The 26,420-nt window shown below is 44.6% G+C and overlaps 1 protein-coding gene across 5 annotated transcripts in view; it reads left to right on the top strand.

Annotated features, from left to right (window-relative positions):
* Garnl3 (GTPase activating Rap/RanGAP domain like 3) overlaps positions 1–26,420 on the top strand; it is a 153,875-nt gene that overhangs the window by 56,559 nt on the left and 70,896 nt on the right. For all 5 annotated transcript variants that reach the window (XM_029536728.1, XM_029536730.1, XM_021192587.1 and 2 more), the window contains 3 exons: positions 11,114–11,188; positions 21,131–21,230; positions 23,151–23,269. In XM_029536728.1, the coding sequence (XP_029392588.1) occupies positions 11,114–11,188; positions 21,131–21,230; positions 23,151–23,269 (294 nt within the window). The remainder of the gene's footprint in view (positions 1–11,113; positions 11,189–21,130; positions 21,231–23,150; positions 23,270–26,420) is intronic.

The following is a 26,420-nucleotide window of genomic DNA, read 5'->3' as shown; positions in this document are numbered from 1 at the left end:
CCATTCTCTTGAGTTCTCATCCTAAGCCACACTCCAGTTCTCTCAGGGAGGAGGTGACTCCCCTCCTTGCTTCTTTTGATGTGTCCCTTCTTGACCCCACCCAAACTGGTCCTAACAAGAGCACCAAAGGCCTTTTTGCTGTTCACATCAGTGTACATAGCCAAAGCCATTGGTCTTTTGGGTGCTTTGTATATGCAAACTAATCGAAATGTCACAGGACCCACAGTGGCATCTTCCCTACCTTACAGAAGAGATTACTTCGATTCTGAAAAGCTAGCTAACATGCCCAAGGTCGCATAGATAGTAAATGACAGGCCGCCTACTCCCCCAGACACATGCTTTTTCTGCAGTGGATTGTATTAGCTTTAAAATCCCATGATCTTGGAGCTGGAGAGATATGGTTCACTGGTTAAGAGTGCTTGCTGTTTTTCCAGAGGACCCAAGTTAAGTTCCCAGCAATGATGCTGGTTGGCTTACAGCCACCTGGGACTCCAGATCCAATATCCTCTTCTGGCCTTTGGGAGCACCTGCATGCTAATACATAGATATACACATGTACATAAATAAAATAAAAAGTAAATCTTTAATAAAAGGCAAAGTATTGTGATCTTACCTTGTCCCAGTACTCCCTAAACTTCATAATACACAACATCAATGTGCTTCAACTCTGCATTCCAATCCACAGTGTCTGGAGTAGACTGGCATTTTTAGGAGATCCCGATTTGAAAGTGACAGTTATTTCCTTATGTGCTTCTTGTCTACTCTTTGGCACAAGTAGGGATAAGTACAGAGAGAGATGTGTGCTTCTCACACTTCCTTTTTGGATGTTGTCTGTTTCATTTCTTCTTTCTTTGACCTGGCATTTTTTTTCTGGCTCCCCTGACTTAAAAGATTCCATCAAAGGTTCTGGATAAGCTGAGATCTAGTTTACCTGCACCCTTAGCTGGAATTAACAGGAAGCGTGGGGCTTTGATGTCCTCGTTGCTGTAAGGAGTACTTGCCCTCACCTACAGTTCTAGCAATATCCTGATGCTTTTGGCCAAACAGGGACCAGCATCGGCCCTCAGCATCGTGCTCCCAGGCAGTAAAGCTCACATTCCAGGGCTTCTACCACCTGCTCTTGTCCGTCATTCCCAGACTCCAGCAGGCAGCCCTCTGCCTATGACCATCCCAGCCTCTCAGTCTCCTCATGCTCCCCATCCTTCCAGAATGCTCTTCTTGTGCCTCTGCCAAGCCTCAGCTCTTTCATGCACCCTTCCCTGCCCGCCTTAATGGACCACTCATCTTCTGCTCTCTGGAATGTTGTATCTCTGCAATTCTCCAGGATGCCAGTCATATTTTGCCTTGTAATAATTTGCAGATATTCTTTAATTTGCCTCACATGGGGACCACTTTTTCACTGTATCCACAGCAAGCTCCAGGCTCACTGCCAGATGGCCATATAGTGGCAAGAACATGGGTTCCGCTAGAAATCCAGTGTCTGGAGGGTTCTTTTAGTTACATTTTATAGTATTTCTTACTTTTGTGTATATGCATGTGAGCATAAAAGTGGATATACTTCTTAATACCCTTCTGTGGTTCGGAAAGGAATACATGCTGGCTATAGGAGAGTTTGAAATCACTGAAAAGCACAGAGGGGACAATGAAGTCCAGCTTTAACTTCCTAGCTTGCAGGTAGTCACCGTGTGTGTGTGTGTGTGTGTGTTTGTGTGTGTGTGTGTGTGTGTGTGTGTGTGTCCCTTTAGCAATTACATTAACATATAAAATAGGCTTCTGTATTTTATTCTTCTTCTTTACTTAAAAACAAGTGTCATCTTTTGAATAATGGGCACTCTTCCACCAACAGCAGCATTGTCTCCTCTCTAGATCGCTTATTTCTTATTTATGTCTAATTTCATTTGTTGGCTGTGACCTTTTTGGAATAAGAATCAAGGTGCCAGGGAAATAACTCTGTAAAGTGCTTGCTGCATAATTACAAGGTCCTAAGTTCCACTCCCAGCATTAAAATAAACAGAGCGGGCATTTCCTATCGCTCCGTGCTCACACAGCTTTCCGTTCTCCCGACTTCTAGTTCACTCTGTCCCCTTTCAGGCTCTGCTCAGCAGCTAAACTGAGGCTTACCCAGGCTTCATTTTTCTTTTAGTTTGTAAGAAACAGGTCTCACTGTATTGTCCAAGCTGACCTCAAACTCCCAATCGATCCTCCAGCCCTGTCCTCCCATGTGGCTGGAAATGCAGGTGAGCACAAGCGCTCCCAGATTTGCTGTTTAGGTTTTAAGACTGTTTGCTTCCTGTTCCCCAGGAAAGCCCTTCACTGTTCATCTGAGGTTCCTAGGAGCCTCCTGTCCTATCCACACGCATGGGCTTTGCGTGCTACAGAGCATGCTGTTATAAGGAGAGTGTGTCCTCTGCCTCGGGGAACGACTGCTTGCTACAATTTTATTTCAGTTTTATATGAAAGAGAAGTTAAGGCACACATGCTTCCATTCTACCTTTGTGACTGGAGGTCACATGTTCTCAGGGCTCTGTGTTACAGGGCTATTGTATGGTTTTCTTCCTTCAGAACCCTCAAGCAAAGCAAAGCAGCTCTTCAGACCCTGTATCTTCTGCGTTCAGAATACCCACTCAGCACTCAGCCGTCACTGGCCTCTTGGATGGAGCTTCTCTGATGCAAGCAGCTGCACAGACTGCTTCTGCAAAGCTTCCTCGTACCTTCCGGCATCTGGCTGGTATCTGTCTTGTAACAGCCTGCAGTGGGTTGGAGCAGGCAGGGCCTTCTCCTGAGCTGGTCTGGTCCAGTGACTCTGGAAGTCACATAGAACAGGGGCTTTGGTTGGAAGAGGAGTATGGAAGTCGTGTTTACAAGCTCCCTACAAAAGCTTGAGAAAATGCCAGCCATCTAAAGCCACTTTTCTATTGTTTTCTTTTCAGCTTGTGAGTAGTCAGTGATCATTAATTAGCCATATTACAGAGAGACCACATGACTTCTTAGTTCATCTCCTAATAAGCTTGTTGACCTACATCCTTCTCACCATCTCCAGTAACTCAGAGGTCCTTTTCTTAGTCTGGCCTCCTTATTTGCTTCTTTGGAGCATTTTCCAGCAGCATAGGCCTCCAGCAGTTGACCCTCATGCGGGTGGTGCTGCTTTTACTAGGTGATCAAACCATCAAGCCATTGTGTCTCCAGGCAATTGGCCCTTGAAAAGAGTTTGTGATCACACAGATAGAATAGTCTGTGAATGTGACTTCAGGGGCAAGTACCCTAAGCAATAAATGACGTTGGTCCTAGGCATATTAACTGAAGATCTGTTGAGCCTGACAAAGCGCCATCGTCGAGATGGACAAGGCCATGAAGCTATGACTTCTGTCAGACCTTTGGGTTCACACCTTCCCTCTACAATATGATGCCAGTTTGAATTCTACAAGTCCATAGAGGATGCCAGGGTCTACTCCGTCCCAGTCTGCTGGATCTCATGTTGGCCTGCCTGCTGGACTCCTGGTGGTAGTGGAGCTGGGTTCTGCACAGAGAAGCTTCCTAACATCAGCCTCTGGGCAAATTTCTCTCTTAGTCTCTTGATCCCTCAGCTCTGCAGAATCCCTTTACTGTTCCTCAAAGGTCTCTTTGTGAGTGGTTAGAAAAGAAACTTACCCCCATCTTGTCCACTGTTTTCTTGAAGAAAAATAGAGGTGCTAGTAAGTAGGACCCTTACCATGAAAAGATTCCCCCCAACTTTTTAAGCATTTGTATGTGGACATGGCAAGCATGTTGAGGCAGTCTCCATGGTTTCTTTGCCACTGTGCTGTGAACTCCAGGCTAGCTGGCCTGTGAGCTTCCCAATGATTCTCTTGTCTCCCTGCAATCTCTCCATAGATTCAAGGATGCCTTAGTGAAACACCAAGGTGTTGAGCTCCCTACCTGCCAAGCTTCCCACATTGGTCCCTTGTCTCTCGTCCCAGTGGAACAGGACCAGCAATAAGAGGGGACCCCCTCCACTCCAGAGCATGGCCTTTATCCCTCCCTGCATGCAGTGTACACAGACTGGAAATAAGACATCAGAATGGGAGATGAGCCCCACAGCGCCACACACAGCTGCAGCATGGCTCCATCTTGCCACCCTCCTGCCTGCTCCCACCCTTTTCATTTATGTTTATTGATTCTGCTGGAGATAGCCCCCAGGACTGGGCCACATTCCACACTCGACCCTTCTATTGATCTAAAGCTAAAACTTTGTTCCCTTCTGAATACTTTCTAAGCAAGGTATGTGTGTAGGGTGTTTGTGATTTGCATATAAGGCTTCAAAGGAGTCTGTTTTCTTGACTACTGTTTACAGTTTTATAAGCCTGCGTATATTGAAAATCATTTCTCAGAGGTCCTGTACTAGAATAAATTGTATTAGAGCTGCAGAATAAATTGTATTAGAGCTGCAGAATAAATTGCATTATAGCACTGGAACCTTCCAAAGCTCCCTCAGGCCAAGCTGATCTCCATTTCCTCTGACCTCCTCTAGACAGCACCCTATGCTGGCTTCTGTTGTTAAGGCATTTAACCAGGTCGGGTTGTGATTTATCTGTTTATACGCCTTTGTTCCTCTCACATACACAGTAGCATTGGGGTCCTCTAGAGCAAGAACTGGGCTGCGTTTATCTTTGTTAATGTCAGTAAAGGTCTGAAAAATGTCTCGCCATTTCTTTCTGATAAGTCTACCAATGTTTAAACAGATTTCCCAAGATTTTGAATGGAGCATTAAGGCAGTTTCATCAGTAATACATTAATTAGTGCTTTAGTAGCAATCAAATCTTATACTAACCATTACCACAATAACATATAATGTGTATAGTATTTGTTATATGCCCGCTATGTCCGGGGACTATTCTAGGCTCATTACATGTTTTACATTATTAAGTTCTCTCTGCACACTTAGATGCAGATAAAATCTTCATCTGTTTTACCCAGACACAGTACTTTTTTTAAAAAGTCTCTTTAAGTAACCCAGGCTGGTTCCAAACTCTCCATGTAGCTTAGGCTGGCCTCAACCTTGAATCTCCTGCCTCTAGTTTTTGTTGTCTTCACTTTAGAGATGTGGAGCAAAGATGGATTCCCCCCTCCCCACTCTCAGGAACAGAACCAACAAATCAGAAACTTGGACTTGAGCTGGTCAGCCTGGGCAAAGAAAGGAGGTAAAAGAAGAAACACTGTTTTTAAAGATGTTCTTTACATAACCTTTTGAAAATTTGTTTTTTTCTAAGTATAATGTGTTCCTATGGTCGTATTCTCGAATGCCAAGGGCACAGCGCGGGCCTAACAGGAACCCTGAGCTGCTGAGGAACAGAACCACAGATCAGAGAGTCAGAGTAGCTAAGCAGAACGGAGAGCAGTTTGGGTTTTGAGGAAATACATATTTGTGTTAACGTTTAAGAAGGTTGTCACTTAATTGCCTTTAATCTGAAACTAATAACATTTTTACTAAATGGTAGTTAATAACATTTTCCCTGTTTTATTTTCCTTTAAATTAATTTTACAAATTGATATTGTTTAGATAGACTCTTTTTCTGAAATCAAACATATAATAAATACATTGACTCACTACCCTTATCCGCTAGCTCTTCCCTAAGAAAGTGGCCCTGCTTTCTGTGTCATTAACATGGCCCTGATCCGTCAGTGTCATTGCAGTGTGTGGCACTAGGCTCCTCCTCAGAAGAGCCAGGCTACCTCTGACACCTGACCCCAGGCCACACCTGACAGCTGACATCTTTAGATTTTACAGTTATGACATATTTGAATTTCTTTCTTCTCTTGATTTTCACTGCTTGTTTGCCTAGGTAACTGTCTATCTCATTAAAATGAGCCTTTATTTTCAGTGATTGCCTTGGCTTCACTTTGGTGGGGCACGTCTGTCTTCCTTTCTAAGCAGGATTTCACTGTCGTCGAGGATGGTGCCTTGATCCTCCTGCCTCAGTTTCCAAGCTGGGATGATAGGTGTATCTTACCTCACCTGCCTGCCCTTTGCTTTGTCGTGGTCACCTCAGGCTGTCATCTCTCTCCCTTCTCATCCTGCATTTTGCTGTCTGATCCCTGGCTCCTGTCCTCCCTGCCCTGGCTGTGCTGTGTGATTCCTTGTCATATCTGCTAGAAGCAAATGTCTAAGTCCCTGCTCTCATCCTTCTTATTTAATTGCCTCAGAATATGAGTTTTCTAATAATTAAAATATCTGTGGCACTGCATGTTGTGGCCGCCCTCATTGTCCTCGCTGTTTAAGTAATTCTCAGGTTTGCTATTCCTCAGTTGTAGATTTTGAGTTTCCAGTTGCTTTACTCTTTAAACCGAATCTCTCATTCAGTTGCATTACACTGAAATCGAATCTATATAGTTTTATAGCAGAATCCAGAATTTTCTTTTCTTATATGGCACCTTATAGGATTGTTCATGTTACTGTTCAATATTAGCTTCATATTTTAAAGTTGAATAAATATGTTGAGAAGTTGTGCACTTATAAGCAGTTGTGGAGGTACATACTTATAGATCCAGCACTCACATGGTTGAGGCAGGAGGATTCTAAATTCAGAGATAGCCTAGACTACATAGCAAAGCCCATTACGCTCTTTATTCTTTAAGTACACCTGTTCTGATGCTCCAGGTCAGTTTCTATGTTTTGAACGGTGAACTTATCGCAGGGTGAATGATTTCCTCCCTTACAGATGGAAGAACAGTGAAGCGAGATCAGATAAGTTCATTGTCCTTCACAGCCAGCTAGCTACCGTGAGCAACTGGTGGTCGTGCTCCCCACATCAGGCCCAAGAGGATTCTCCCATCTTTGTATGGGATTCTGTGGCCTCTCTGATCCCTGGGGTTATTGCTAGAGTCAAGGCAAGGGACCGGAGAAAGAATGTCCCTCTTGAGGGTGTTTCTGTACATGTCACCCAGGACTTCTGCATACCTGCTGAGAGAGACAGTCAAGTCAGGTGATCAGCTACCTCATGGGAAATGAAGTCCAGCCTTGTGTCCAAATATGACTATGGCATCTTGGAAGGAAGTGGACCTTAAAGCACATGTCTATGCCCCTGGGACTTATGGATTTGTGCTGTGGGCATTCTGATGCATTCTGGGGGCTTCAGAGGCCAGTCTTTTAACAAAGTACTTAGTGTTGATTTTCTGTGCCAGGTTTTCTGTGCTTTTAATAGGCCAGAGAAAATGTCTGTGAAGAGTAATTAGATAAGGAGGGCTACCTGGCAACAGCATTTCTTCTGTGGTAAAAGACTTTTCTGTAATGTTGGGGGTTTGGGTCCCTTAGTTATCTGGGGCAGTCTGCTTTGCATCATCCAGTGTGACCGTCTTTGTAGGCCCTAGACTGTTATAGAATGGGGACAGAGTGGGCCTCACTGGGACTGCCACTGTACATCCAGCCTGCATGTCTCTAGTACACCCTCCTTCCCAGCCAGTGCTCCACCTCGGTCTGTCTGGGACGCCCCTCTAGGACATGCTCAGTGGCATTGGTTTAAGCTGCAAGAGTCTGTTAGGGACTCTCCAGGCTGACTTCACCCTGCACTTGCTGGTTTGGGTTCTTGCCTCTTCCTTCTCTTTGTTCTTTCCTGTGTGATAAACAGTAGACTGACATTTCTCACATGAATGATGAGCCTATTGTGCCTTCCGGGGATCAGCCCCATTTTCCTTAGAATCTCAGCCTTCATCTATTGATTATAGATGCCCAATAAATCCCTCCTCTACAGCACACAGTAGGCTTAGCTCTGCAGATGCTGTGGTGACCACAGAAAATGCAGTCGTCCTCATGGAGCTTATTAAGGGACAAAGGGTGCGCATGCCCAAAGAGAGACCCAGTGAAGTCAAGGAATCACAGGAAAGAACATAAAGCCCAGCTTGGCTGAGTGGCCCTTTGCCCAGGCAAGAGGTCAGGGAAGGCATCCTGAGGCAAGAGGAACTTGGGTAGATCGGAAGGAGGGGACGAGCCATCTTAGTCGAGAGCAGTAGCTTATAAATGAAGAAAGAGGAGAGACCGTGGGGGTCGGGGGGGGGGGGCTGTGGGCCATAAGCACTTAGGATTTACCAGGTCCACCAGCCACTGTGTGAAAGCGGGGCTGGAAGCAAGCAGGGGTGTATGAGACTAGGTGGGTTAGTAGGCAGCTGCAGCCATGCAGGTAGAGGTGAGAGAGTCTTGGTCTGAGATCTGAGTCAAGTCTCTCTCTCTCTGGATTTCATGGCCCTGAGTTCAGAGAGCACTGACTCTTTCCCAACTATTCGATCGTAAAGTGTGTTCTTCCTTTCTTCTCAGACTTCCCAAATTGAGGCAAGCTTTATGCCTCTTGTTCTAATCTCAGCGGAGGGGGAGGACAAGGCTGCCTGTGCTTGGCAGTGTTGGGGTGCAGTGGGAAACAGTGTTTCCGTTCATTCTTGGATATATGAAGGAATCACGAATGGCATCAGCTCTTCTCCCAAGTCTTCCATGAGGCTCGCATGGGCAGGACTTCGCCAACTTAATTTCCCTTCCTTGTGAATTGACTGTGGTGTTCTGCTCCTACCATGTCCCCATGTGACCTCAGACACTTCATCCCAAGGCCCTGCCACAGCCTGTGGGAGCATCTCCATTCTTGTGGCCTCTCTGCTGCTCCCTGTACTTTTAACAGTGAGTGGGTATCCACTGTTCCTGGAGACCTACCCTTGTCTTCCACTTGTACTTCATTACTATTTTGTGTGTTTGTGTTGGCAACACATGTCACAGTATATATGTGGACAAAGGCCAGACAACAACTCTGTAGAATCTCTTTTTCTCCCTTTATGTACCTTCTAGGAATGGATCTTAGGTTGCCAGGCTGGCTCAGTAAATGGGTCTCCCCACTGAGCCGTCTCTTGGGCCCTTTCACTCACAGTTCAGAACTGGCCTCAGAGAAAGTCAGTGCACAAGCCCTCCCTTCCTCTGATCCCATCCACACAGTTTGTGCCCTTATAAACTAATTGATAAAGCTGTTAGAACACTGAGTTTTGTGACGACCAAAAGGACAGTCAGCATAAGCAGAATTCATGTGAGTCCCTACATAGAGCTTCCAAGTGTCCTCTCCAGTGGAACCCTGGCCTGGGCTGGCTGTGACACACACAACACTGGCAGGGTAGCCGACTGGCTTCCTGGTGGATTTGATCACATGGCTGACTTTAGCCCTCAGTCCCTCCAAAGGTAAGCTAGCATGTATGACCTAAACCCCACCAGCAACTACACATTATTTGGCTTAAAGCTCTTAAGAAGAGAGACACTCACTGTCACTCAAAAGAGGGACTCGGACCTCTGTTTGGACAAGGTGAAATTCCGTTGCCCCCTCTCTGCCTCAAGACAATGTGAGATTATATACTGCCAATTGCCAGGCATAGACATAGACGCCTGCCAAGTGTGTCCAGAGGTTACTCTACATTCGGGGGATTAGGAGTAAGCAAGCCCTGGGCTTGTGTGGACCTTCTAGGTGAGGTGAAGCTTGGAGGACGGCTGCCACTGTCACATCTAGGCTCTGCACTGTCAACTAGTCATGTAACCATAGCCAAGATGTTTTTTAACCTTTTATTCACTAAAACTGAGATTAATCCTAGTACCTACTTTGTGTTGTTATTACATAAGGTAAATGAGAATGTGCTAGGGGCTAATAATACATGGTATATTGGAACACATGATAAAGGAAGACTGGATACAATTTCAAACTTTAGATGTTTATTTATTTGTTTATTTATTTATTTATTTAATGCATATGAGTGCTTTGCCTGCATGTATGTATGTGCACCACATATGTACCTGGTGCCCACAGAAGCTAAAAGAGGGTAGATCCCCTTGAACTGTTGTTACAGGCACTTGTGAGCCACCAAGTGTGCTGGAAACTGAACTTGGGTCATCTGCAAGATCAGCAAGTGATCTAAGCATCAGGGCTATCTCTCATGTCCTCTTTGTTTTTAATGTTTAGATTTTAGTTTGTGTATTGTGTACCGCATGAATACCTAGTATCTGTGGAGGACAAAGGCAGATAGATATCAGATCCCCTGAACCAGAAGTACATTTAGCTGTGAGCTACCATGTGGGTGCTAGGAATTGAACCCAGGTCCTCTGCAAGAGCAACAAATGCTCTTAACTGCTGAACCATCTCTCCAGCATACCACCCCACCCACTTTGTGTTTTGAAACAGAATCTCACTGTATCCCTGGTTAACCTGGAACTCTCTATGTAGACCTTGAACTCAAAGATCCCCTGCCTTCTATATTCATATTTACCATGAAAAAAATATCCCAATCTTTTTTTTCAGATCCTTTAATATGGTGAAATTTGTTTGTGTGGGATGATTCTGAAATTTTTTCTTTATTTCTCACCTTCATGTCTTTTAAACAGAGGTTAATGTATGAGGTAGCAGTCATAAGAGGTTGTATTCTGGTGTGGGGGAGAGCCCAAGTTAGAGGGAGAAGGACCCCCCCACACCCCTGACAAATGTGCTCTGATACATTTGTATGTGGACATTGTTGGCAGACTTTTGCTATAAACTTCAGGGAGATTTTAATAGTCGGGAACTATATGTGCACCATTTTCCCACGTTGCTTCTGAGAAGGCTGGAGGGAAGCTGTCTCGAGGGTAGCTTAAAGATTGCCGGGCCAAGCTCCTGTCTCCTTTCTCCACCACTTCCTAGCAGCAAGCTCCGTAAAGGCAAGCTGCACATGGCTGGCCTTAAAAGGGCCACGTTGGCCTTCCAGAAACTTTAAAACTGAATGAAGCCCAAGGGCCTTCTCTGATAGTTACACCTTGAGTGTGTGCTGGCCACTAATTGTTCTCTAGGCTTTCCTGGGAAGGTGGCTGAGCTTGGGACTTGGCTGTGAGGTCTGCCGTCTGTGAGCTGCTATTTGTCCACATATGATGTGGATCAAGACTGTTTGTCCATGGATCCTAGCTTTAATGTTTTTCAGTTTGGGAAAATGTTTCCTCTAGGTGGGACTTGTTCTGAGACTCCGAAGGCCTTGAGGTCCCAGAAACTGTTTCTAGGTTGGGTTCAGCTAGTGTTGGGAGATGGTCTGCTTTGAGAAGGGAGTCACAGGAACTTTGCAAATGGAGGTCCAGCTACCTAACTACACGTTTTTCCCCCAGCTCATCTCTAGTGATGCCGATGGAGCCATCCAAAGGGCAGGAAGATTCCGAGTGGAGAATGGCTCTACAGATGAGGTAAGGATGCCCCAGTTCCTGCATCACCACCAAGCACTCAGTAGCAGTGGACAAAGACCCCATGAGTACAGATGAGTCACCTAAACTGAGCCCTAGAAGGGACAAATAAGAGTTTTCCAGAGCTTTGCACAAAGCAGACATGAGGGGAATACCGTCATGGGGTCATAGAAGGTCTTTCAAAGGTCATCGTGAAGTCAAATAGTCACATGGGACTGGTCTGCCCACAGCAGCCCGGAGGGGGATCCGCAGCCTCTTTAATGAATCTCGGTTTCCCTAAGGATGAGACCTCCTGTCTCCATGCCCTCAGAACACTGGAATTACAGGTATGCACACACCACCATGCCAGTTCACAAAGTGCTGGGTATCGAACTCAGGGTTTCTTGTGTGTTAAGCAAGCACTCTGCCTGAGCTACGTCCCCAGTCTCACAATGTAAACTTTGAATACATATATATCTCATGGAGTTATCAAATAAGGGTGATTAGCATATCCAAATAAGGATATTTTATTTTATTATAGTTTAGTTACAGTGCTGAGAAAAATCCCAGGGCCTCATTTGTTCTAGGAAAGTGCTGTACCGCTACACTGCCCTCATGACCCAGAGCCTTTTAAATTGAAGTCCTTAATGCAGGGCACTGGGTGTGCTCCACAGAGCCATTTCTTACTGGAGATACTCAGAACTCTGAGCCTCCTCTGTCTGGCAGTCCAGCTCAGAAGACTGTTGCTAAGACACAAGGCAGCATCAGGGTGTGGTGGAGATGGCTTTAGGATTTAAAGCTCAGCCTTCCACTAATGTGACTTCCTGTCTCTGAGTCAATTTTCTGCTGAGTAGGATAGAGATGGGTCCTGCTCTGTGGCACCTGGTCTCACTGCGAGCTATTTGCATTTTATACTTAAGCACAAGATTTTCATAATCCACATTGAGTGTAATCTCATTAACACATCCCACATTACTAATTGTCAGGAGTTTTGTGACATCTTGATTCTGTCACCTGTCCTATTAGCTCCCCCACCGAGCAGCTTTGCGGCTCCTTCAGATGAGCTTGTCCTGCCATCTGCATGCTCGTTCCAATTATTAATTAAAATGAGCATTGCCCTGGGTAGACCACGGGGGACTCCCTCCCTGCTCCCTCTTATGTCAATTAGTTGATGGCAAAACAGAGGGGACAGCCTTCCAGCTCTTCACACATTTACCTTTGTCAGCATGGGAAGGTTATGTACTGTTTAGGGACGTGAAAATTCAATTTGGGGGAAGAGCACTTAATAATAAAGAGTGTATCATCTGGCTAGCAATTCCTTTTGGGGTATTATAAAAACATTTAAAATAGGGCAAGAGACAGAATAACCCTAATTTCTCTCCTAGAGACTGATTGTGAGTTACAGTCCAGCCGCACACTGGAATGCATAATTGAAGAACTGTGTTCTATTAGAATGAAGTTGGACTAGAGAAGTGTTCAGGGGGTAAGAGCACTTTCTCTGCAAACATGAAGACCCATGTCCTAATCCCAAGCACCCACACCAAAGCCGGGGCTGCACGTGCCTGTAGCTCCAGCATTAGAGGACAGAGGTTACTGGTAAATCCTGGGATCACCTGTGTCACCTGCACTTACGTGCATATCCCCACACACCTGCACATAACTGAAAATAGTTATAATAAATAAAATAATCTTTGACAAATATGTATTTCTAGAGAATAAGAAGAAGGTCAGAAGGCAGTTGTAGGGCCTCAGCATCCTAATTTATGCATTTCTATGTAAGCTACGTATTTTCCGAGTCTCTACTCAGTGGAATTGCTGATTGAATCTTTTAAAATTTTTGTGTTTAATTTTGAGATGGGGGTCTCACCATATAGCTCATTCAGTTTATCCTAGAACTCTGTGTAGCCTATGGGAGCTTTGAATTTATGAGCCTCCTGCCTCTGCCTCCTCACATATACTGGGATTACAGATGTGTGGCTCAAGTGTTTAACTCAATAAATAAATAAATAAGACCTTAAGCAGGAATTATCAGGAACAAACCGATGTGTGGCTCAAGTGTTTAACTCAATCAATCAATCAATCAATAAATAAATAAATAAATAAGACCTTAAGCAGGAATTATCAGGAACAAGCCAGATCTAGCTGTTCTACATAGAAATTTTTTCTAGCTTTTTTTCCTTTTCCTTCCCTCTATCTCTTCCTTCCTCCTTTCTTTTGATCTCACCGCCTCAGTGGAGCCTCAGTCTGTCTGTGTAACCTAGGATGGCCTTAAACTCATCCTCTTGCTTCCCTCCCCAAATGTCAAGACTGCAGGCCTGTACCACTGCGCCTGATTTCTGTGGTTCTGGGGATGGGACCAGGGCCCGTGGCATGCTTAGCAAGTACTCTACCAACTGAGCTATGGCCTCAGGCCCCAAGGCATTTCCTTTAATGAAAAAACAAGTGTCGGTATGCTAAGTACTGTTACTGTGTGTATATGCATGCGTGTATGTGCATAGGTATAGTATGTGAATATATGGTATGCATATATGTATATGTAAAGTAAATACATCTTTATAAATACACAACACAGACCCAGGAGTATTCAAGCCAATTGTGTCTTGTGGTTTTACTGTAGGAAAGAAGCAGATTGGGATGTGGAGGGGAGAGGAGAAAAGATTTTAAGTTTTGTTTGGTCTCACTTTTTTTTTTTTTTTTTTGCAATGAGCTTATGTTTATGTTTACAATTGTAATGATTCAGTATTTGTCTTCTTATTTTGCTGTGCTAGAGTCTCATGACCACAGGCAGCTCAAGGGAGACAGTTTATTTTGGTTTATGGCTCCTGAAGGGAAAAATACCTCGTGGTCAGGAAGCATGGTGGTGAGCAATAGGCAGGCAGCTGGGAACTCATGTCCCTAATGCAGGCACCAGAACAGAGCTCCTCTAGCCAGGCTGCACCATCTAACCCTCCCAAACAGTGCCAGCAACTGAGAAGCAAGCATTCAGATACCTGGGCCTGTGGGAGACATTTCCCACTCCAACCAATGCCACTGTGGTTTAAAAATACAGAGAGAGTCTTTTTAAAAAGAAGAAAAAGTCCAGCCTGCCTTGTCCTGGAGTTACCTGGGCAGTTTAGCCTGTGAGATGGAGCTAGTTAAGTGCATCCAGCCCTCTGTCAACCTTACCATGGAGAGGACTCAGGACTCGCAGCCATAGCATAAAACTGCTCTCGTTTTCTAGCCTGTATGTATGTGGGGATTTCCTGCAGAAGTCAAATATTTGGGGACATTTGAGTAGAATCGGGTATTTTGCATGAGTTTTGGTTAAATTTACATTGCCAGTAGGAGCATAAGGTGGTGAGTCTTCTGTGGAAACCTGTCTGGCTATCCACACTAAAACCGAATGCCTGGCCGGGCGTGGTGGCGCACGCCTTTAATCCCAGCACCTGGGAGGCAGAGGCAGGCGGATTTCTGAGTTCGGGGCCAACCTGGTCTACAAAGTGAGTTCCAGTACAGCCAGGGCTACACAGAGAAACCCTGTCTCGAAAAAAAACAAAAAACAAAAAACAAAAAAAACAAAAACCAAAAAAACCCCGAATGCCTGAGAGTGTGTGTATCCACCAAGGAGAATCCTATTCACAGTGGCGCCAGCTTCAAACAGCCTAAACATCCAACAACAGGACATCGCTCTTGGGGTTGTCCTATGGACCATATGGAGATGAAGAAAATAAGTCACTGCACTAACTACAGGATGAATGGCACACCCTGAAGGATATTGAAGGATAAAAAACCTGACTTAATGAATACACCTGAGAGAGTTTCATTCCTGTGTTGTCCCAGCAGGTGAAACTAACCCACACAGAGAGAGAAGTCCGGGAGTTGGCTGTGATTGGGTAATGGTTGGGAAATGAATGGTGAGGCTGTATGGAGACATTGTGTCTCCATCTAGACGGTAGTTACAAGGCTGACCCACACAGAAAATGGCTTGACTTCCGCCTCCTAGTCACCCTTTGCTCTCTGCAGTGCTGCCCATCATCAGGATGCAGAGGTCATTTCTTGGGATCCTGGGCAGAGGGTTTTGCCTGGTTCTCCATGTCTTTTGTCAGTTCCTATGAGCACTCTTGTCTCTCCTCACTGTGTGCATTTAACAAGGGAGAGAAGGTGTCTAGTTCTGTGAGACACAGTTTCTGGGTACTGGGGTTAAGGATTCAGTGAAGATACAAATGAGATAACTTTTTCGTCCTTATAAACAACCTCACCCTTACCAGCTGGCTCAGTAGAGGTACACAGTATGTCACTGCTCATAGCCCTGCCTCTTCCTGGATTCTTTTATTGTGAAGTTGCCTTGCTCACCCCTGGGGGGGGGGGGGGCGTGTGTGGTCCAAGGCAGGGACTTCAAAGATTCTGGCAGTTAAGCCTATAAGCCCCTCTCAGAGTTTTGTTTTTAAATGCATAAAACACACTATGATAAAGGGAAAACATTTTAAACATAATTTATGGTACAGATACATAGGATTTTTACTACATTAGAGATCCGACCCAGTATCAGGTTTCAATAAGCTCTGTAATGTTAAATCTGCGGTATAGACCATTGCTTTGCAAATGTCATTGTTACCAGAATTACCTGCATGGTATACAAATGCAGGAGGACCTGGCTTTGGACCTCAGTACTGAAGGGAGGGAAGGGAGAAAGAAGGGAAGAGGGAGGGAGGGGAAAAAGGAAAAGGAAGAAAAAAATGAGAAGATTCACAGGCTCCACCTAGAGAGCTCTGGGGAAGCAGGCTCATAGCAGAGCCAGAAGCACACACTGCAACACATTTGAGGAGCACTTAGCCAAGGCTCTGCTGGAGAGAAACCTCTTTGGTTTCTGAACCCAGGGCCTGGAAGCTCCCAAATCCAGTGCTGTGGTCACAGCGTTCTCTCAAATCATGGAACTTTCTAGGATCTAGGGCCTTGAAACCATGACACCAACCTCTCTGGCGTCTGTGTGATGGGGCCAGCTCCCTGGCCTGGGTGCCCCTTTGTGGGGTAGGTGGAGACCTGAGGCTGGCCAGTGTGCCCCGCATCATGCCTTAGCTGCATGTACCTGGTTGCATAATGGAAAGCTTTGTGAAGCAGGAGTGCTGCCAGGACTCATGGTGAAAGACAAGTGACTGCAGATAATGAATCATGCAGAAATCCTCCAAGGAACAGATGCCAATTCACTGCAGCTCCTGAGTCACCCCAAAAGGTCAACACGAAGAGGAAACACCATGAGATGCTCACGGTTAACCTTTCCAACAGGGAGCACATAGGCAGCCTAGGAAGGTTTATCTAGATGAGCTCAGGACACGCCTCACCTGCATGGTGTTCTGGCTGGATCTGTCTGTGAAGAAGCATCAGACAGCCATAAGATAAAGACTGCTTTACTGAAAAAGCAAAGGAGGACACAATGTGCTTCAAAATGCCAGTGTCACAGAAGACAGAAATCTGAAAATGTTTTGAAGGGAATCTAAATGAGACCCAGCAACAAAATGATCATGTGCTGCAGCCAGGAACGTTCATCAGCATTGAGAATGTTGACAAGTGTGGAATACAGATGATAATATATTGTATAAATGCTAGCTTTAGGAAACTGATAAAGCTGAACTGCAGGTCTAGTGCGGTAGCTCAATGGTTGAGTGCCTGCCTAGCATATAAAAGGATCAAGGTTCAAACCCCAGCACCAGGAAAAAGACTATGTTCTACTTATGTAAGAAAAGACCCCTTTTCCTGAGGAGCATATACTGAAGATTTTAGGGATAAAGAGCTTTTACTTGTACAATTGAGTCTTTAGTGGCTCAGGAAGAAAGGTGTGTTCTGGGTGGATGGCTCTGTCGGCCAGAATATGTGTACAAATGTGAGGACCTGAGCTCAGAGTCCCAGCACCCATGTTAAAAGCCAGGTACAGCAACAGGCACTTGTAATCCCAGAAGTGGTATGGGCTTTAGAGACAGATGGGTCCCTGGAACTTACTGTCTGGAAATCCTTGCCAATCTGTGAGTGTCAGATTCAATGAGAGACCAGGTAACATCAACCTCAGACCTCCATAGATACACATACACCTCTTCTTATTCTTACAGCTTTTAGCTTTTGAGGAAAATCAAGGAAAAAATCTTAAGACAAAATAAGAAACTTTAACTGGATGGTGGTGGTGCACACCTTTAATCCCAGCACTCAGGAGGCAGAGGCAGGCTGATTTCTGAGTTTGAGGCCTACCTGGTCTACACAGCAAGTTCCAAGATAACCAGAGCTATACATAGAAACCCTGTCTCTGAAAGAAAAAAAAAAAACAAAAAAATTTTAACCTTCATTTTTACTCCCTAGAGTGTTAAAAACCCAAATCATTTTTTAAAAGACACAAACAATAATATAATAGGTAAGATTTTAAAAACAAGCAAAACCGACATATGACTGGAGGAGTTTCAGCCCCAGCTCAGCTGGTCAGCAGCACACACTTGGGCAGCATTCGGTTTCCTCATAAACTGTTGGCAGTGGTTCCAGACAAAGGCAGTTCTGCCTACAACTTGGCATTTAGAGCACTGGGCAGATGTCAGTATACCCAGAGCCATGGCACAGACAGCTTCCTCATTTACCTCATAAGGCAGTGTGAGCCAAAAAGCATGGCAGAAACACACGGAGAGAAGATGCCAGTGAATGCCCTCAGGAACAGCCGTGACACACCCATCCCCTTTAAAGTCCAGTGGTAGGTTCAGCAGTCTAAGACCCATTCACCGTCAGAAGAACTATTGCGATGTGGCTTTCTCTTCCTTTTAATCTAGTCTACAAAGACCTGGCAATGAAAAAATTTGAAAGCCTCTTTGTAAATTGAAAATTGAAGAAAACTTCAACATGGTATGAACTGATCACAACCATCTAAAAAGTCACCAAGGCATGTCACATGTCACACATCACAGAATCACACACATGTTCTGGATAGTCTGTTTTCCATGAATGGCATGATGTAAACTCCATATAGAGCTTCTCCCTGATAACTTTTCACACAATCTCAGCCTGGCATCAAAACCCACATGTTCACTGTAAGAAGATTTAATGTCTCGTGAAGATAGGAAAAGAGGAGCTGGAGAGGTGGCTCAGAGGTTAAGAACACTCACTGTTCTTGGTGAGGACCCAGGTTCAGTTCCTAGTACCTACATGGCAGCGCACAACTACTTGTAACTCCAGCTCCAGGAGATCTAATGGCCTCTTCTGACATACACACACATACATACAAATAAAAAACAAATGAATCTTTTTAAAAATAAAATGAGAAGTGACAGGCTGGGTTAGTTGACAAAGTATTAGTGGAAATTGATCTTTAATAATATATGTCCAACTGATGACAGTGAAGTATGAGAGAACATGTATAACATGGTATAACATGAGCATCTTGATTAGTAAGGATATGGGGAGTCTTTCTAATATAACACTAACACATTAGAGCCACATGGTGCAAATCTGAGAAGTTTAGAATATCCCTGAGGCCAAAATTGCCATAAATAAGTTTGGAGTAGAAATTTAATTAGAAGAAATAGTTTGCACTGTGTTCAAAGGTCTCAGAAATTATTTTTAAAATACTACACAATGTTTAGGGAGACAAAAAATAGGTACCGCACAAAACAAAAAATCATAGGTAACCAATAAATATGAAGAAATTGGATTAAGGCCACTATTCATTTGAGTAGTTAATTCTTGAGGGAGTAAACACCAATAAAGGAGTGAGTTCAACCTAGAGAAGTGGGTCAGGGAGACATTGCAGTGGGTAAGGATGCTGGCTGCCAAGCCTGTCCTCAGAATTCACACAGTGTGCAGAACAAGTTGTCATGACTTCCACACATGCTCAGTGACACGTGCTTCCACATACGTCTACACAGCACACAATAAAAAATGGGAAAGGAGGGATGACTCAATGGTTTAAGAGTATTTGCTGCATGATCATGACAACCAGGGCTTGGATCTCAACAGCTAGTAACCATATAGGTGCCTGTGACTGACAGGAGGTCACTGGGGTGTACTGACTTGCAGCCTAGATGAGAAAATGCAAGCTTCATGTCTAGGGAGAGATCTTTCCTCAAAGGAATAGTTAGAGGGTGATAGGCAAGAACATCTTAAGATGCCTTTTCCCTAGTCTTGGCTCACCTACATACATGTGTATACACACACACAATATCAGAGTTTTATTTGTTTTGCTTTGTTTTGTTTTGTTTGAGACAAGGTCTCTCTACAAATCCCCGGCTGACCTGGAACTCACTATGTAGACCAGGCTGGCGCTGAACTCACAAAGCCCCTCCCTCCCAAATGCTAGGATTAAAGGCATATGCCACCACACCTGGTATATCAGTTTTTAAATGGAAATAATGTTTAGTCTACCTATTAGATGAAGGAACACAAATATAAACACATTAAGATTACATCTTTAATATTAAATTGTTAAGAAGAAATGCTAAGGTATAGGGACACGAGTGTCCTCAGTCCCTGCTCCTGGGACTGGGATGCTGCACCAGCCTTCTAGAGTTGGGTTGGTGAATCCTTCCAGAGAGCATACCTCTTGGAAAAATGACTCAACTCCTAAGAACTTATTCTAAAGAAGCAATTAGACAAGTAATTATGTACATGTGGAATTAAATGCAAATCATACATTATTTATTAGAATCCAGTATCATTAATTATTTGTATTAAATCCACATAATATACTAGTATAGAGCTTTAAGTATAATATCACAGAAGGGGTGTGTGTGTGTGTAAAAAATATTAACTGGAAAGGAAATCCTTCAAACTGCATGATTTGGTATGTTTCCATGCTGTTAAGAAAAAAAAAACAAAAACTAGGTGTTGGTATATACCTTTAATCCCAGCTCTCTGGAGGCAGAGTCAGGCAGATCTCTAAGTTCAAAGCCAGCCTCGTCTACAGAATCAGTTCAGGACAGCCAGGGCTACACAGAGAAACCCAATCTTGGAAAAAAAAGAAAAAGGAGGGGGTGGAGAAAGAAAGAAAAAATAGCTGTGTGTGTGGATGGTGGAGAGCAGTTCGGCTGTTAATTGGAGTTCTCTAAAGCAAGAGAAGTGATGGAATGAATATCTATTAAAAGGAGATCTATTAGCTCAGCTTACATGGTGTGATCTGAGTACTCCAATGATGGCTGTCTTCACACTGGAAAGGGTGAGGATCCAGTAGCTACCTGGTCCACAAGGATGGACACCTCAAGCTGTCCCAGTCTGATGCTGAAGGCCTGGAGGATTCCTGGCGAGCCACTGGTCTTCAGCGTTCTGATATCAGCAAAGAAGAGCAGCAGTGGCAGCAGCAACAGGGTAGTTGATCCAACAGCAAGGTATAAAAGGCCTTTTTCCTCAGACCTCCTTTTTTCAGGCCTCCACCAGAATGGCTCTTCCCACTTCAGACAACCTAATCAAGAAAACCTCTCACAGATGTGCCCGATGGCTTTCCTCTTAGTTGATTTCAGATCCAGTCAAGTTGGCAACCAGGATTAATCACCATTAATAATGACTGTCTTTTATAGGGCTATTCATTCTGTTTGTCCATATTTTACACACCAACTAGGTAAGGTACATTTTCAAGTTCTAGAAAGCAAATGAACTTGAGTAAGACGTTAACCAATGTCCTCTGGATGAAATGTGCTGGCAATAGGGTAGCAAGAACTGGTGCCTAGGGGACACCAATCTCCAGGTATCTGGATGCCATACACCAGAGAAGAGAAAACTTTACATCTGTTAGAACTGAGTTCACTCATTTTTCTTTCTGCACCCTGAAGATGTCTGGAGTGTTTCTGTGACATGACTTTACACAGGACGTCATTGCTGGTGCGAGCATGTGGTGACAGCTCTTATGTGTGTGTGCTTTTAGTGCTGACCTTTTCTACCCTGGCTCTTCGACTTCTGGTTTAGTGCTAGTTTCATGTTCACTTTCTGAGTAAACATTTTAACGACACAGCTCTGCTTTGTTCCATACAGAGTGCAGCCGCTCTGCCAGGCACTTGGCGAAGGACAGACGTGCACTTAGAAAACCCGGAGTACCACACTCGGTGGTATTTCAAGTACTTTTTAGGACAAGGTAATTATGTCCTTGTGGTGACTGGGGGAAGAAATTCTGTTCAAACCTTCATAATAATTTCAAACACTGTGTATGAGTGGAATAAAATCATTCAGGACAACAGCGTCAGAGCACTTCATGGTAAGGTCAGGAGTGAGCTTCATGGGCCAAAAGCTTCAACTCAGAGCTTTCTTGATTGTGGCTTGGTCTGTTGTGAGGAGTGGTGTGGGGGTTGGGTTAATGCTGTTTTAATCCCTGGTTAAGAGGGAATTAGCTCATAGGAATGAGTCCTTTGATAGATAAGAATTTTCAGGATGGAAAAAAGGCTTTAACTTAGCAAGGTCAGTACCCTATCTGCATGAGTTCTAAACATTTCACTTGAGACCATGAAGAAGAACAATGGTTTCCTGAGCAACCTCTTGGCCATAAAACTGAGGACTCTGCCACATTCACTCACCAATGACAAGTTTTTGTCTGGTGGACAGTATATGTACCCGTGAGGAGCAGTGCAAAGTGAACCAAACCCCTGCCCTCACAGAGCCTATCGACAAGGTTTGCAACTTGGTTCTGCTCTTATTAGCCTTGGGACTTGAACTTGGCTTCTCTGTCTGTAAAGTGGAGCTGTTTTTAGTCCTTCCCTATAGGTCTAAACAAAGCTTCCAATGAGATATGCAAGAATAACTAAACTTGGTGCCTAACACACACCAAGAGCTCAGTTGCTCAGGTTTTAGACTGTACATTTAGAAAGAGCACATGGAAAGATGGGGAGCAGATGTGTCACTAATGAGAGCAGGGCTGGGAACGGAGGGCGAGTAACTGATGTGAAGTTTGAAATGGCAGAGATGTGCCATGGGGCATCCATTGTGGAACATGATGCTCAAGCCAGGAAATGAGAGTGATGTCTTTTAAATGTCAGTTATAGGGCTCAGACAGCAAGGGCAATTGCACTGCAACATGATAACCTGAGTTCAAATCCCCAGCCCCATGTAAAAAATCTGGGCATGACTGAGCATGCCTGCAGTACAACACCAGAAAGACAAGCAGGTAGATACTGGGAGCTCACTGGCCAGATAACCCGGCCAAAATGGAGAATATCCAGTTAATCGAGAGATCCTATCACAAGGCAATAAAGCTGAGAGCAGTGAAGGAATATACCCAGTATCCTCCCTTGACTTCCTAAATGCATAGAGAGGCACACACACCCACACATCCATGTTTGTGCAACACACACACCCCACCCAATGTGCTCCACATGAAAGACAAAGAAAACTGTTACAGTATTATTCTAAAAAGCTCTGGTCTGGCCAGGCAGGGTTACTTGGGTGGGTAGGGGATATAGAAGCATTTAGCAAGAAAGCAATGTGCTGGTCATTTTCCCTGTGGCTGTGCAGGAAGTGCTCACAGCAAAAGAGTTGCTGTGAGTTTGAACACACCCAGCATCCAAAGAGATGATGCAAAGCCTCGAACTGGATTTAACAAGAAGGAATCAAGCAATTAAGTTTGAGGCCAACGTGATCTACACAGCAAGCTATAGTTCAGCCAGGGAAGGCTCTATGGTTGGTGGCAGCAAATAGTTCAGTGGTATCAGAGGACTAGAACCTTCCCCTTTTCTGATTCTCAACCTTAGTGCGATAGCTTTGCCCTCCTTAGGACCATACAATGGCTGCAGCAGCTCCAGACATCCCCTGACACTACAACATCCAGAGGAGGGTGTCACCTTTAGAGTGGGAATCCTTTTCATAAGGCTCTCGGCAGATTTCTCGTCCTGTCTCAGCCAGCATTGAATCACATGTTCATTTCTGAGCCACTTGCTGGCCAGAGGAAAGTGGCTGCACGATTAGTGGTCAGTCCTATCCAAGTCAGCCTTAGGATAGCACGTGAGGGCTGGCTGCTTCTGTTTGAAGGACCCAGCTCCATCCTTACTGACTGTCTCTTCTCTAGTCCATCAGAATTACATTGGAAATGATGCAGAGAAGAGCCCCTTCTTCTTATCTGTCACCCTTTCTGACCAGAATAATCAGCGTGTTCCTCAGTATCGTGCGATTCTTTGGCGGAAAACCGTGAGTACCCGACTTGGTTTGGTGTGGCCTGATCAGCACACGTGCTGGGAGGGCCTTGTAGTTCACCCCATGTCAGTTCAGTTAGCGCCTTTCAGGTGATTCATCTCGCTGTAGATGGTTCAGAGCCCACTGTTCTGTGCTGGGGCCTCCAAGCTCTGCTTACCAGTAGCTTCTCCCCTGTCTCAAAGTCACTCTCAAAATCAGCCACTTCCTAAGTCTTGGCCTCTGGGAAATAGTAGTATGTTTTATAGAACATACTACTTCATTAATCTTAGCTATTACTTTTGGGTTGTTATGAGACTGGGTTTCTCTGTGAACCTTGGTTGTCCTACAACATACACACTCACACCCCTACACACATACATGTACATATAAATGTATAGCAATAAAGTAACTTTAAACTTCCTAGAAAGAAAGGTTGAGGATATGGCTTTGTTGATAGGACATTCACCTAGCTTGCCTGAAATCCTGTGTTGAGTCCAAGCACTGTGTAAACCAGGTGAGATGGTGCATGCCTGTGATCCCATCACTTGGGAATTGGAGGCAAGAGAATCAGTAGTTTCAAGGCCACTTATGTAGCAAGTTTGATGTTATTTCCCCAAATATGAGACTATCTCACAAAGAAAAAAAAACAGGAAAAAAATTCTAGAAACTACTACTATTCAACAAATTATAATTAGGTACTTCTAAAATAGTGAGCTAAAATAATAAGAATAAAAACAAACATTATGCACTTGGTATATGCTAGATCAATGGTTCTCAACCTTCCTAATGCTGTGACCCTTTAATATGGTTCCTGATGTTATAGTTCCCCCCAACCATAAAATTATTTTTGTTGCTACTTCATAACTGTAATGTTGCTATTGTTATGAATCATAATGTAAATGTCTGTGTTTTCTGATGGTCTTAGCTGACCCCACAGGTTGAAAACCACTAGATGTTTTCTTAAGTACCCAAATCTCACTCACTGCTATTGCAATGACAGAAGTTAAATGGCCTGACAAAAGTCCCTGCACATAGATGACAGACCAAGTATATTCCAGAGCTCAGAGACCAAGGTGTCACCACTGTGCATAATGCATTCTGTGTGTCTTCCACCCAAGGGTACACTCTTGTCTCCCTCAGTGTCCTCCCCATGTGTCACTATGCCTCACAAGGTGGCACAGCTCCAGGAGTATGTGTTGAATGAATAGCTAACTCCAGGGCCCAGTTTAACAATGCTGACTGCTGCCGCCCCCATTGAAGTAAACTTTTACAGTATTTTCAGAAATTGTTCTTTTTCTGAAGCAAATCTGGGATAAAAATCTTGTTTGGTGTCTCTCATGAACTTATTTCCATCAGAGGCATGTTCATTACAGGGGACTTCAGGGGGACCAAGGTTCACAGGGACAGGTGCTTTCCAATGACTCAAAAGATTTGGAAGGACCAACACATCTGCTCTCAATGTCATCACCATAAACCTGTGTAACAAGCCGAGCCAGAAGTGGGTCTGGGAGCCCTGTGTGAGTGGCGGGGGCAGAGGGCATACATGTCAGTGGGTGCCCATTGTTCTCCTAGTGAAAAACTTCTGTGCCTGAATCCAGCCCCTTATCTACTACACTGGGCAGGCGATTTTCTGTTTTCTGTTTGATTGATTGATTGATTGATTTTTGCTTATGTTTGCTCATTACAACGTTCCAGACCCTTCTGCTTTCAGGGTCCTCTTCAGGAAGACTGTGGTTTGGGGCAAATAATTGGACTTTCCTTCTTGCTGTTTCTCTAGCAGTTAATCTTTAGGTATGATCTTTAGGTATGATCTTTTAGGCTGAGACCTCATGACAGCAGAACACATTTGAGTAAGAAGTTTTCATATCGAATTAATTATGTGCAGTGGGACGCATGCACCACCCCCATGACCTCTGGTATAGAACTCATTGGTCCCTTCCAGTGTCTTAGGTCCTGGGAAAGTGCATGTTCCTGAAATCTGTCGGTCTTGCTCTTTGACCCTTGTGAAGCTCCTCTCTGGCACAACCTCAGGTTTTTGCTTGCCTCTGGGCCTCAGCTCTATAACTTACCCAGGGCTCAGCCCTGCAAGCCATGGCCTTAGGCCCATATCTGTATCTTGCCAGTCATCCATGCTGGTAGCTATTGCCCTTCACCATGTCTCCACAGGGGCCACATGCATGTCAGACTCCTGTGAGAGGCCCTGGCCAGGAAGAAGCCTCTGGCTCTAGTACTATGTTTCCTACAGGGCTCACTTAGGTGTCACTACAGGGAGAACTGCAGTTTGCCATGCCCTCATGGTCTGACGTCTAACCCCGTAGCCCACCTCTTTTCTTTCTTTCCTTCTGACCCCTTCTGTCTTTCTGGAATGAACTTATTTGATACCCTATCTTCTTTCTTCTTGACATCAACTATGTCCTTATCTTAGATGCTTGCTGGGTGTTCAGAAAGAGCAGGCAAAACAAATGCAGGGGGAAACTGACTTATTTCCATTTCTGAAGCAGTTATCTGCTTTAATATCGACTGTGGTCACCACCTTGTAGGGAACAAAGCTAATGAAGGTGCTGAGACCCCTGAAAATGAGGTCAGGGAGAGCTTGCACATGGGGATCCAAAGGATGAAGGCTGTAGGCACTGGCAAAGGAGAGGGGAGATGGGAAGTATTCCAGGCAGAAGGAAGAAGGACTAACAGACAATAAATAGTATTTTATGGGGCTACTCTTAGCCACTATTAAAGAAGTGTGAGGGTGAGATTCAAGCCCCCAGACCACTGTGAAAGCAGCCCAGGGCTGGCCATCAAGAATATTAGCCCCCTCCCCCGACAAGAGCCCATGCCTAACCCTGACAAGAGCCCATGCCTTCATCTAAAGCCTCTCCTCTGGCTTCTAAACTTGTGGGCCAGCAGCAAGATAAGGGTTTGCTCCAAGCTACCAATGGATATAATGAAGGGAGGTGAGAAAAATGAGGTCGGAATGTTGACAGAAGTCAGTTACAAAATTCCAGGAACTGGAAGCGAGCACTGGTGGCTGGGGGAAGTACAACTGTGAGTCTGCCCAGCCCAGTGCACACAGGCTCGTGCTGTCTCGGGTTAAATGCAGTCGGAAGAGCAGACCGTATCACCCTACTGTAAACAGTCCTTTCTGTGTCTCTATGCTTGGGGTTTTTAGGTG

The sequence above is a fragment of the Mus pahari genome, chromosome 3, assembly GCF_900095145.1.
Source record: "Mus pahari chromosome 3, PAHARI_EIJ_v1.1, whole genome shotgun sequence".
Taxonomy (NCBI): Eukaryota; Metazoa; Chordata; class Mammalia; order Rodentia; family Muridae; genus Mus; species Mus pahari.
Note: the sequence above shows the minus strand (reverse complement) of the source record. Positions and strands in the feature narration are given on the sequence as shown.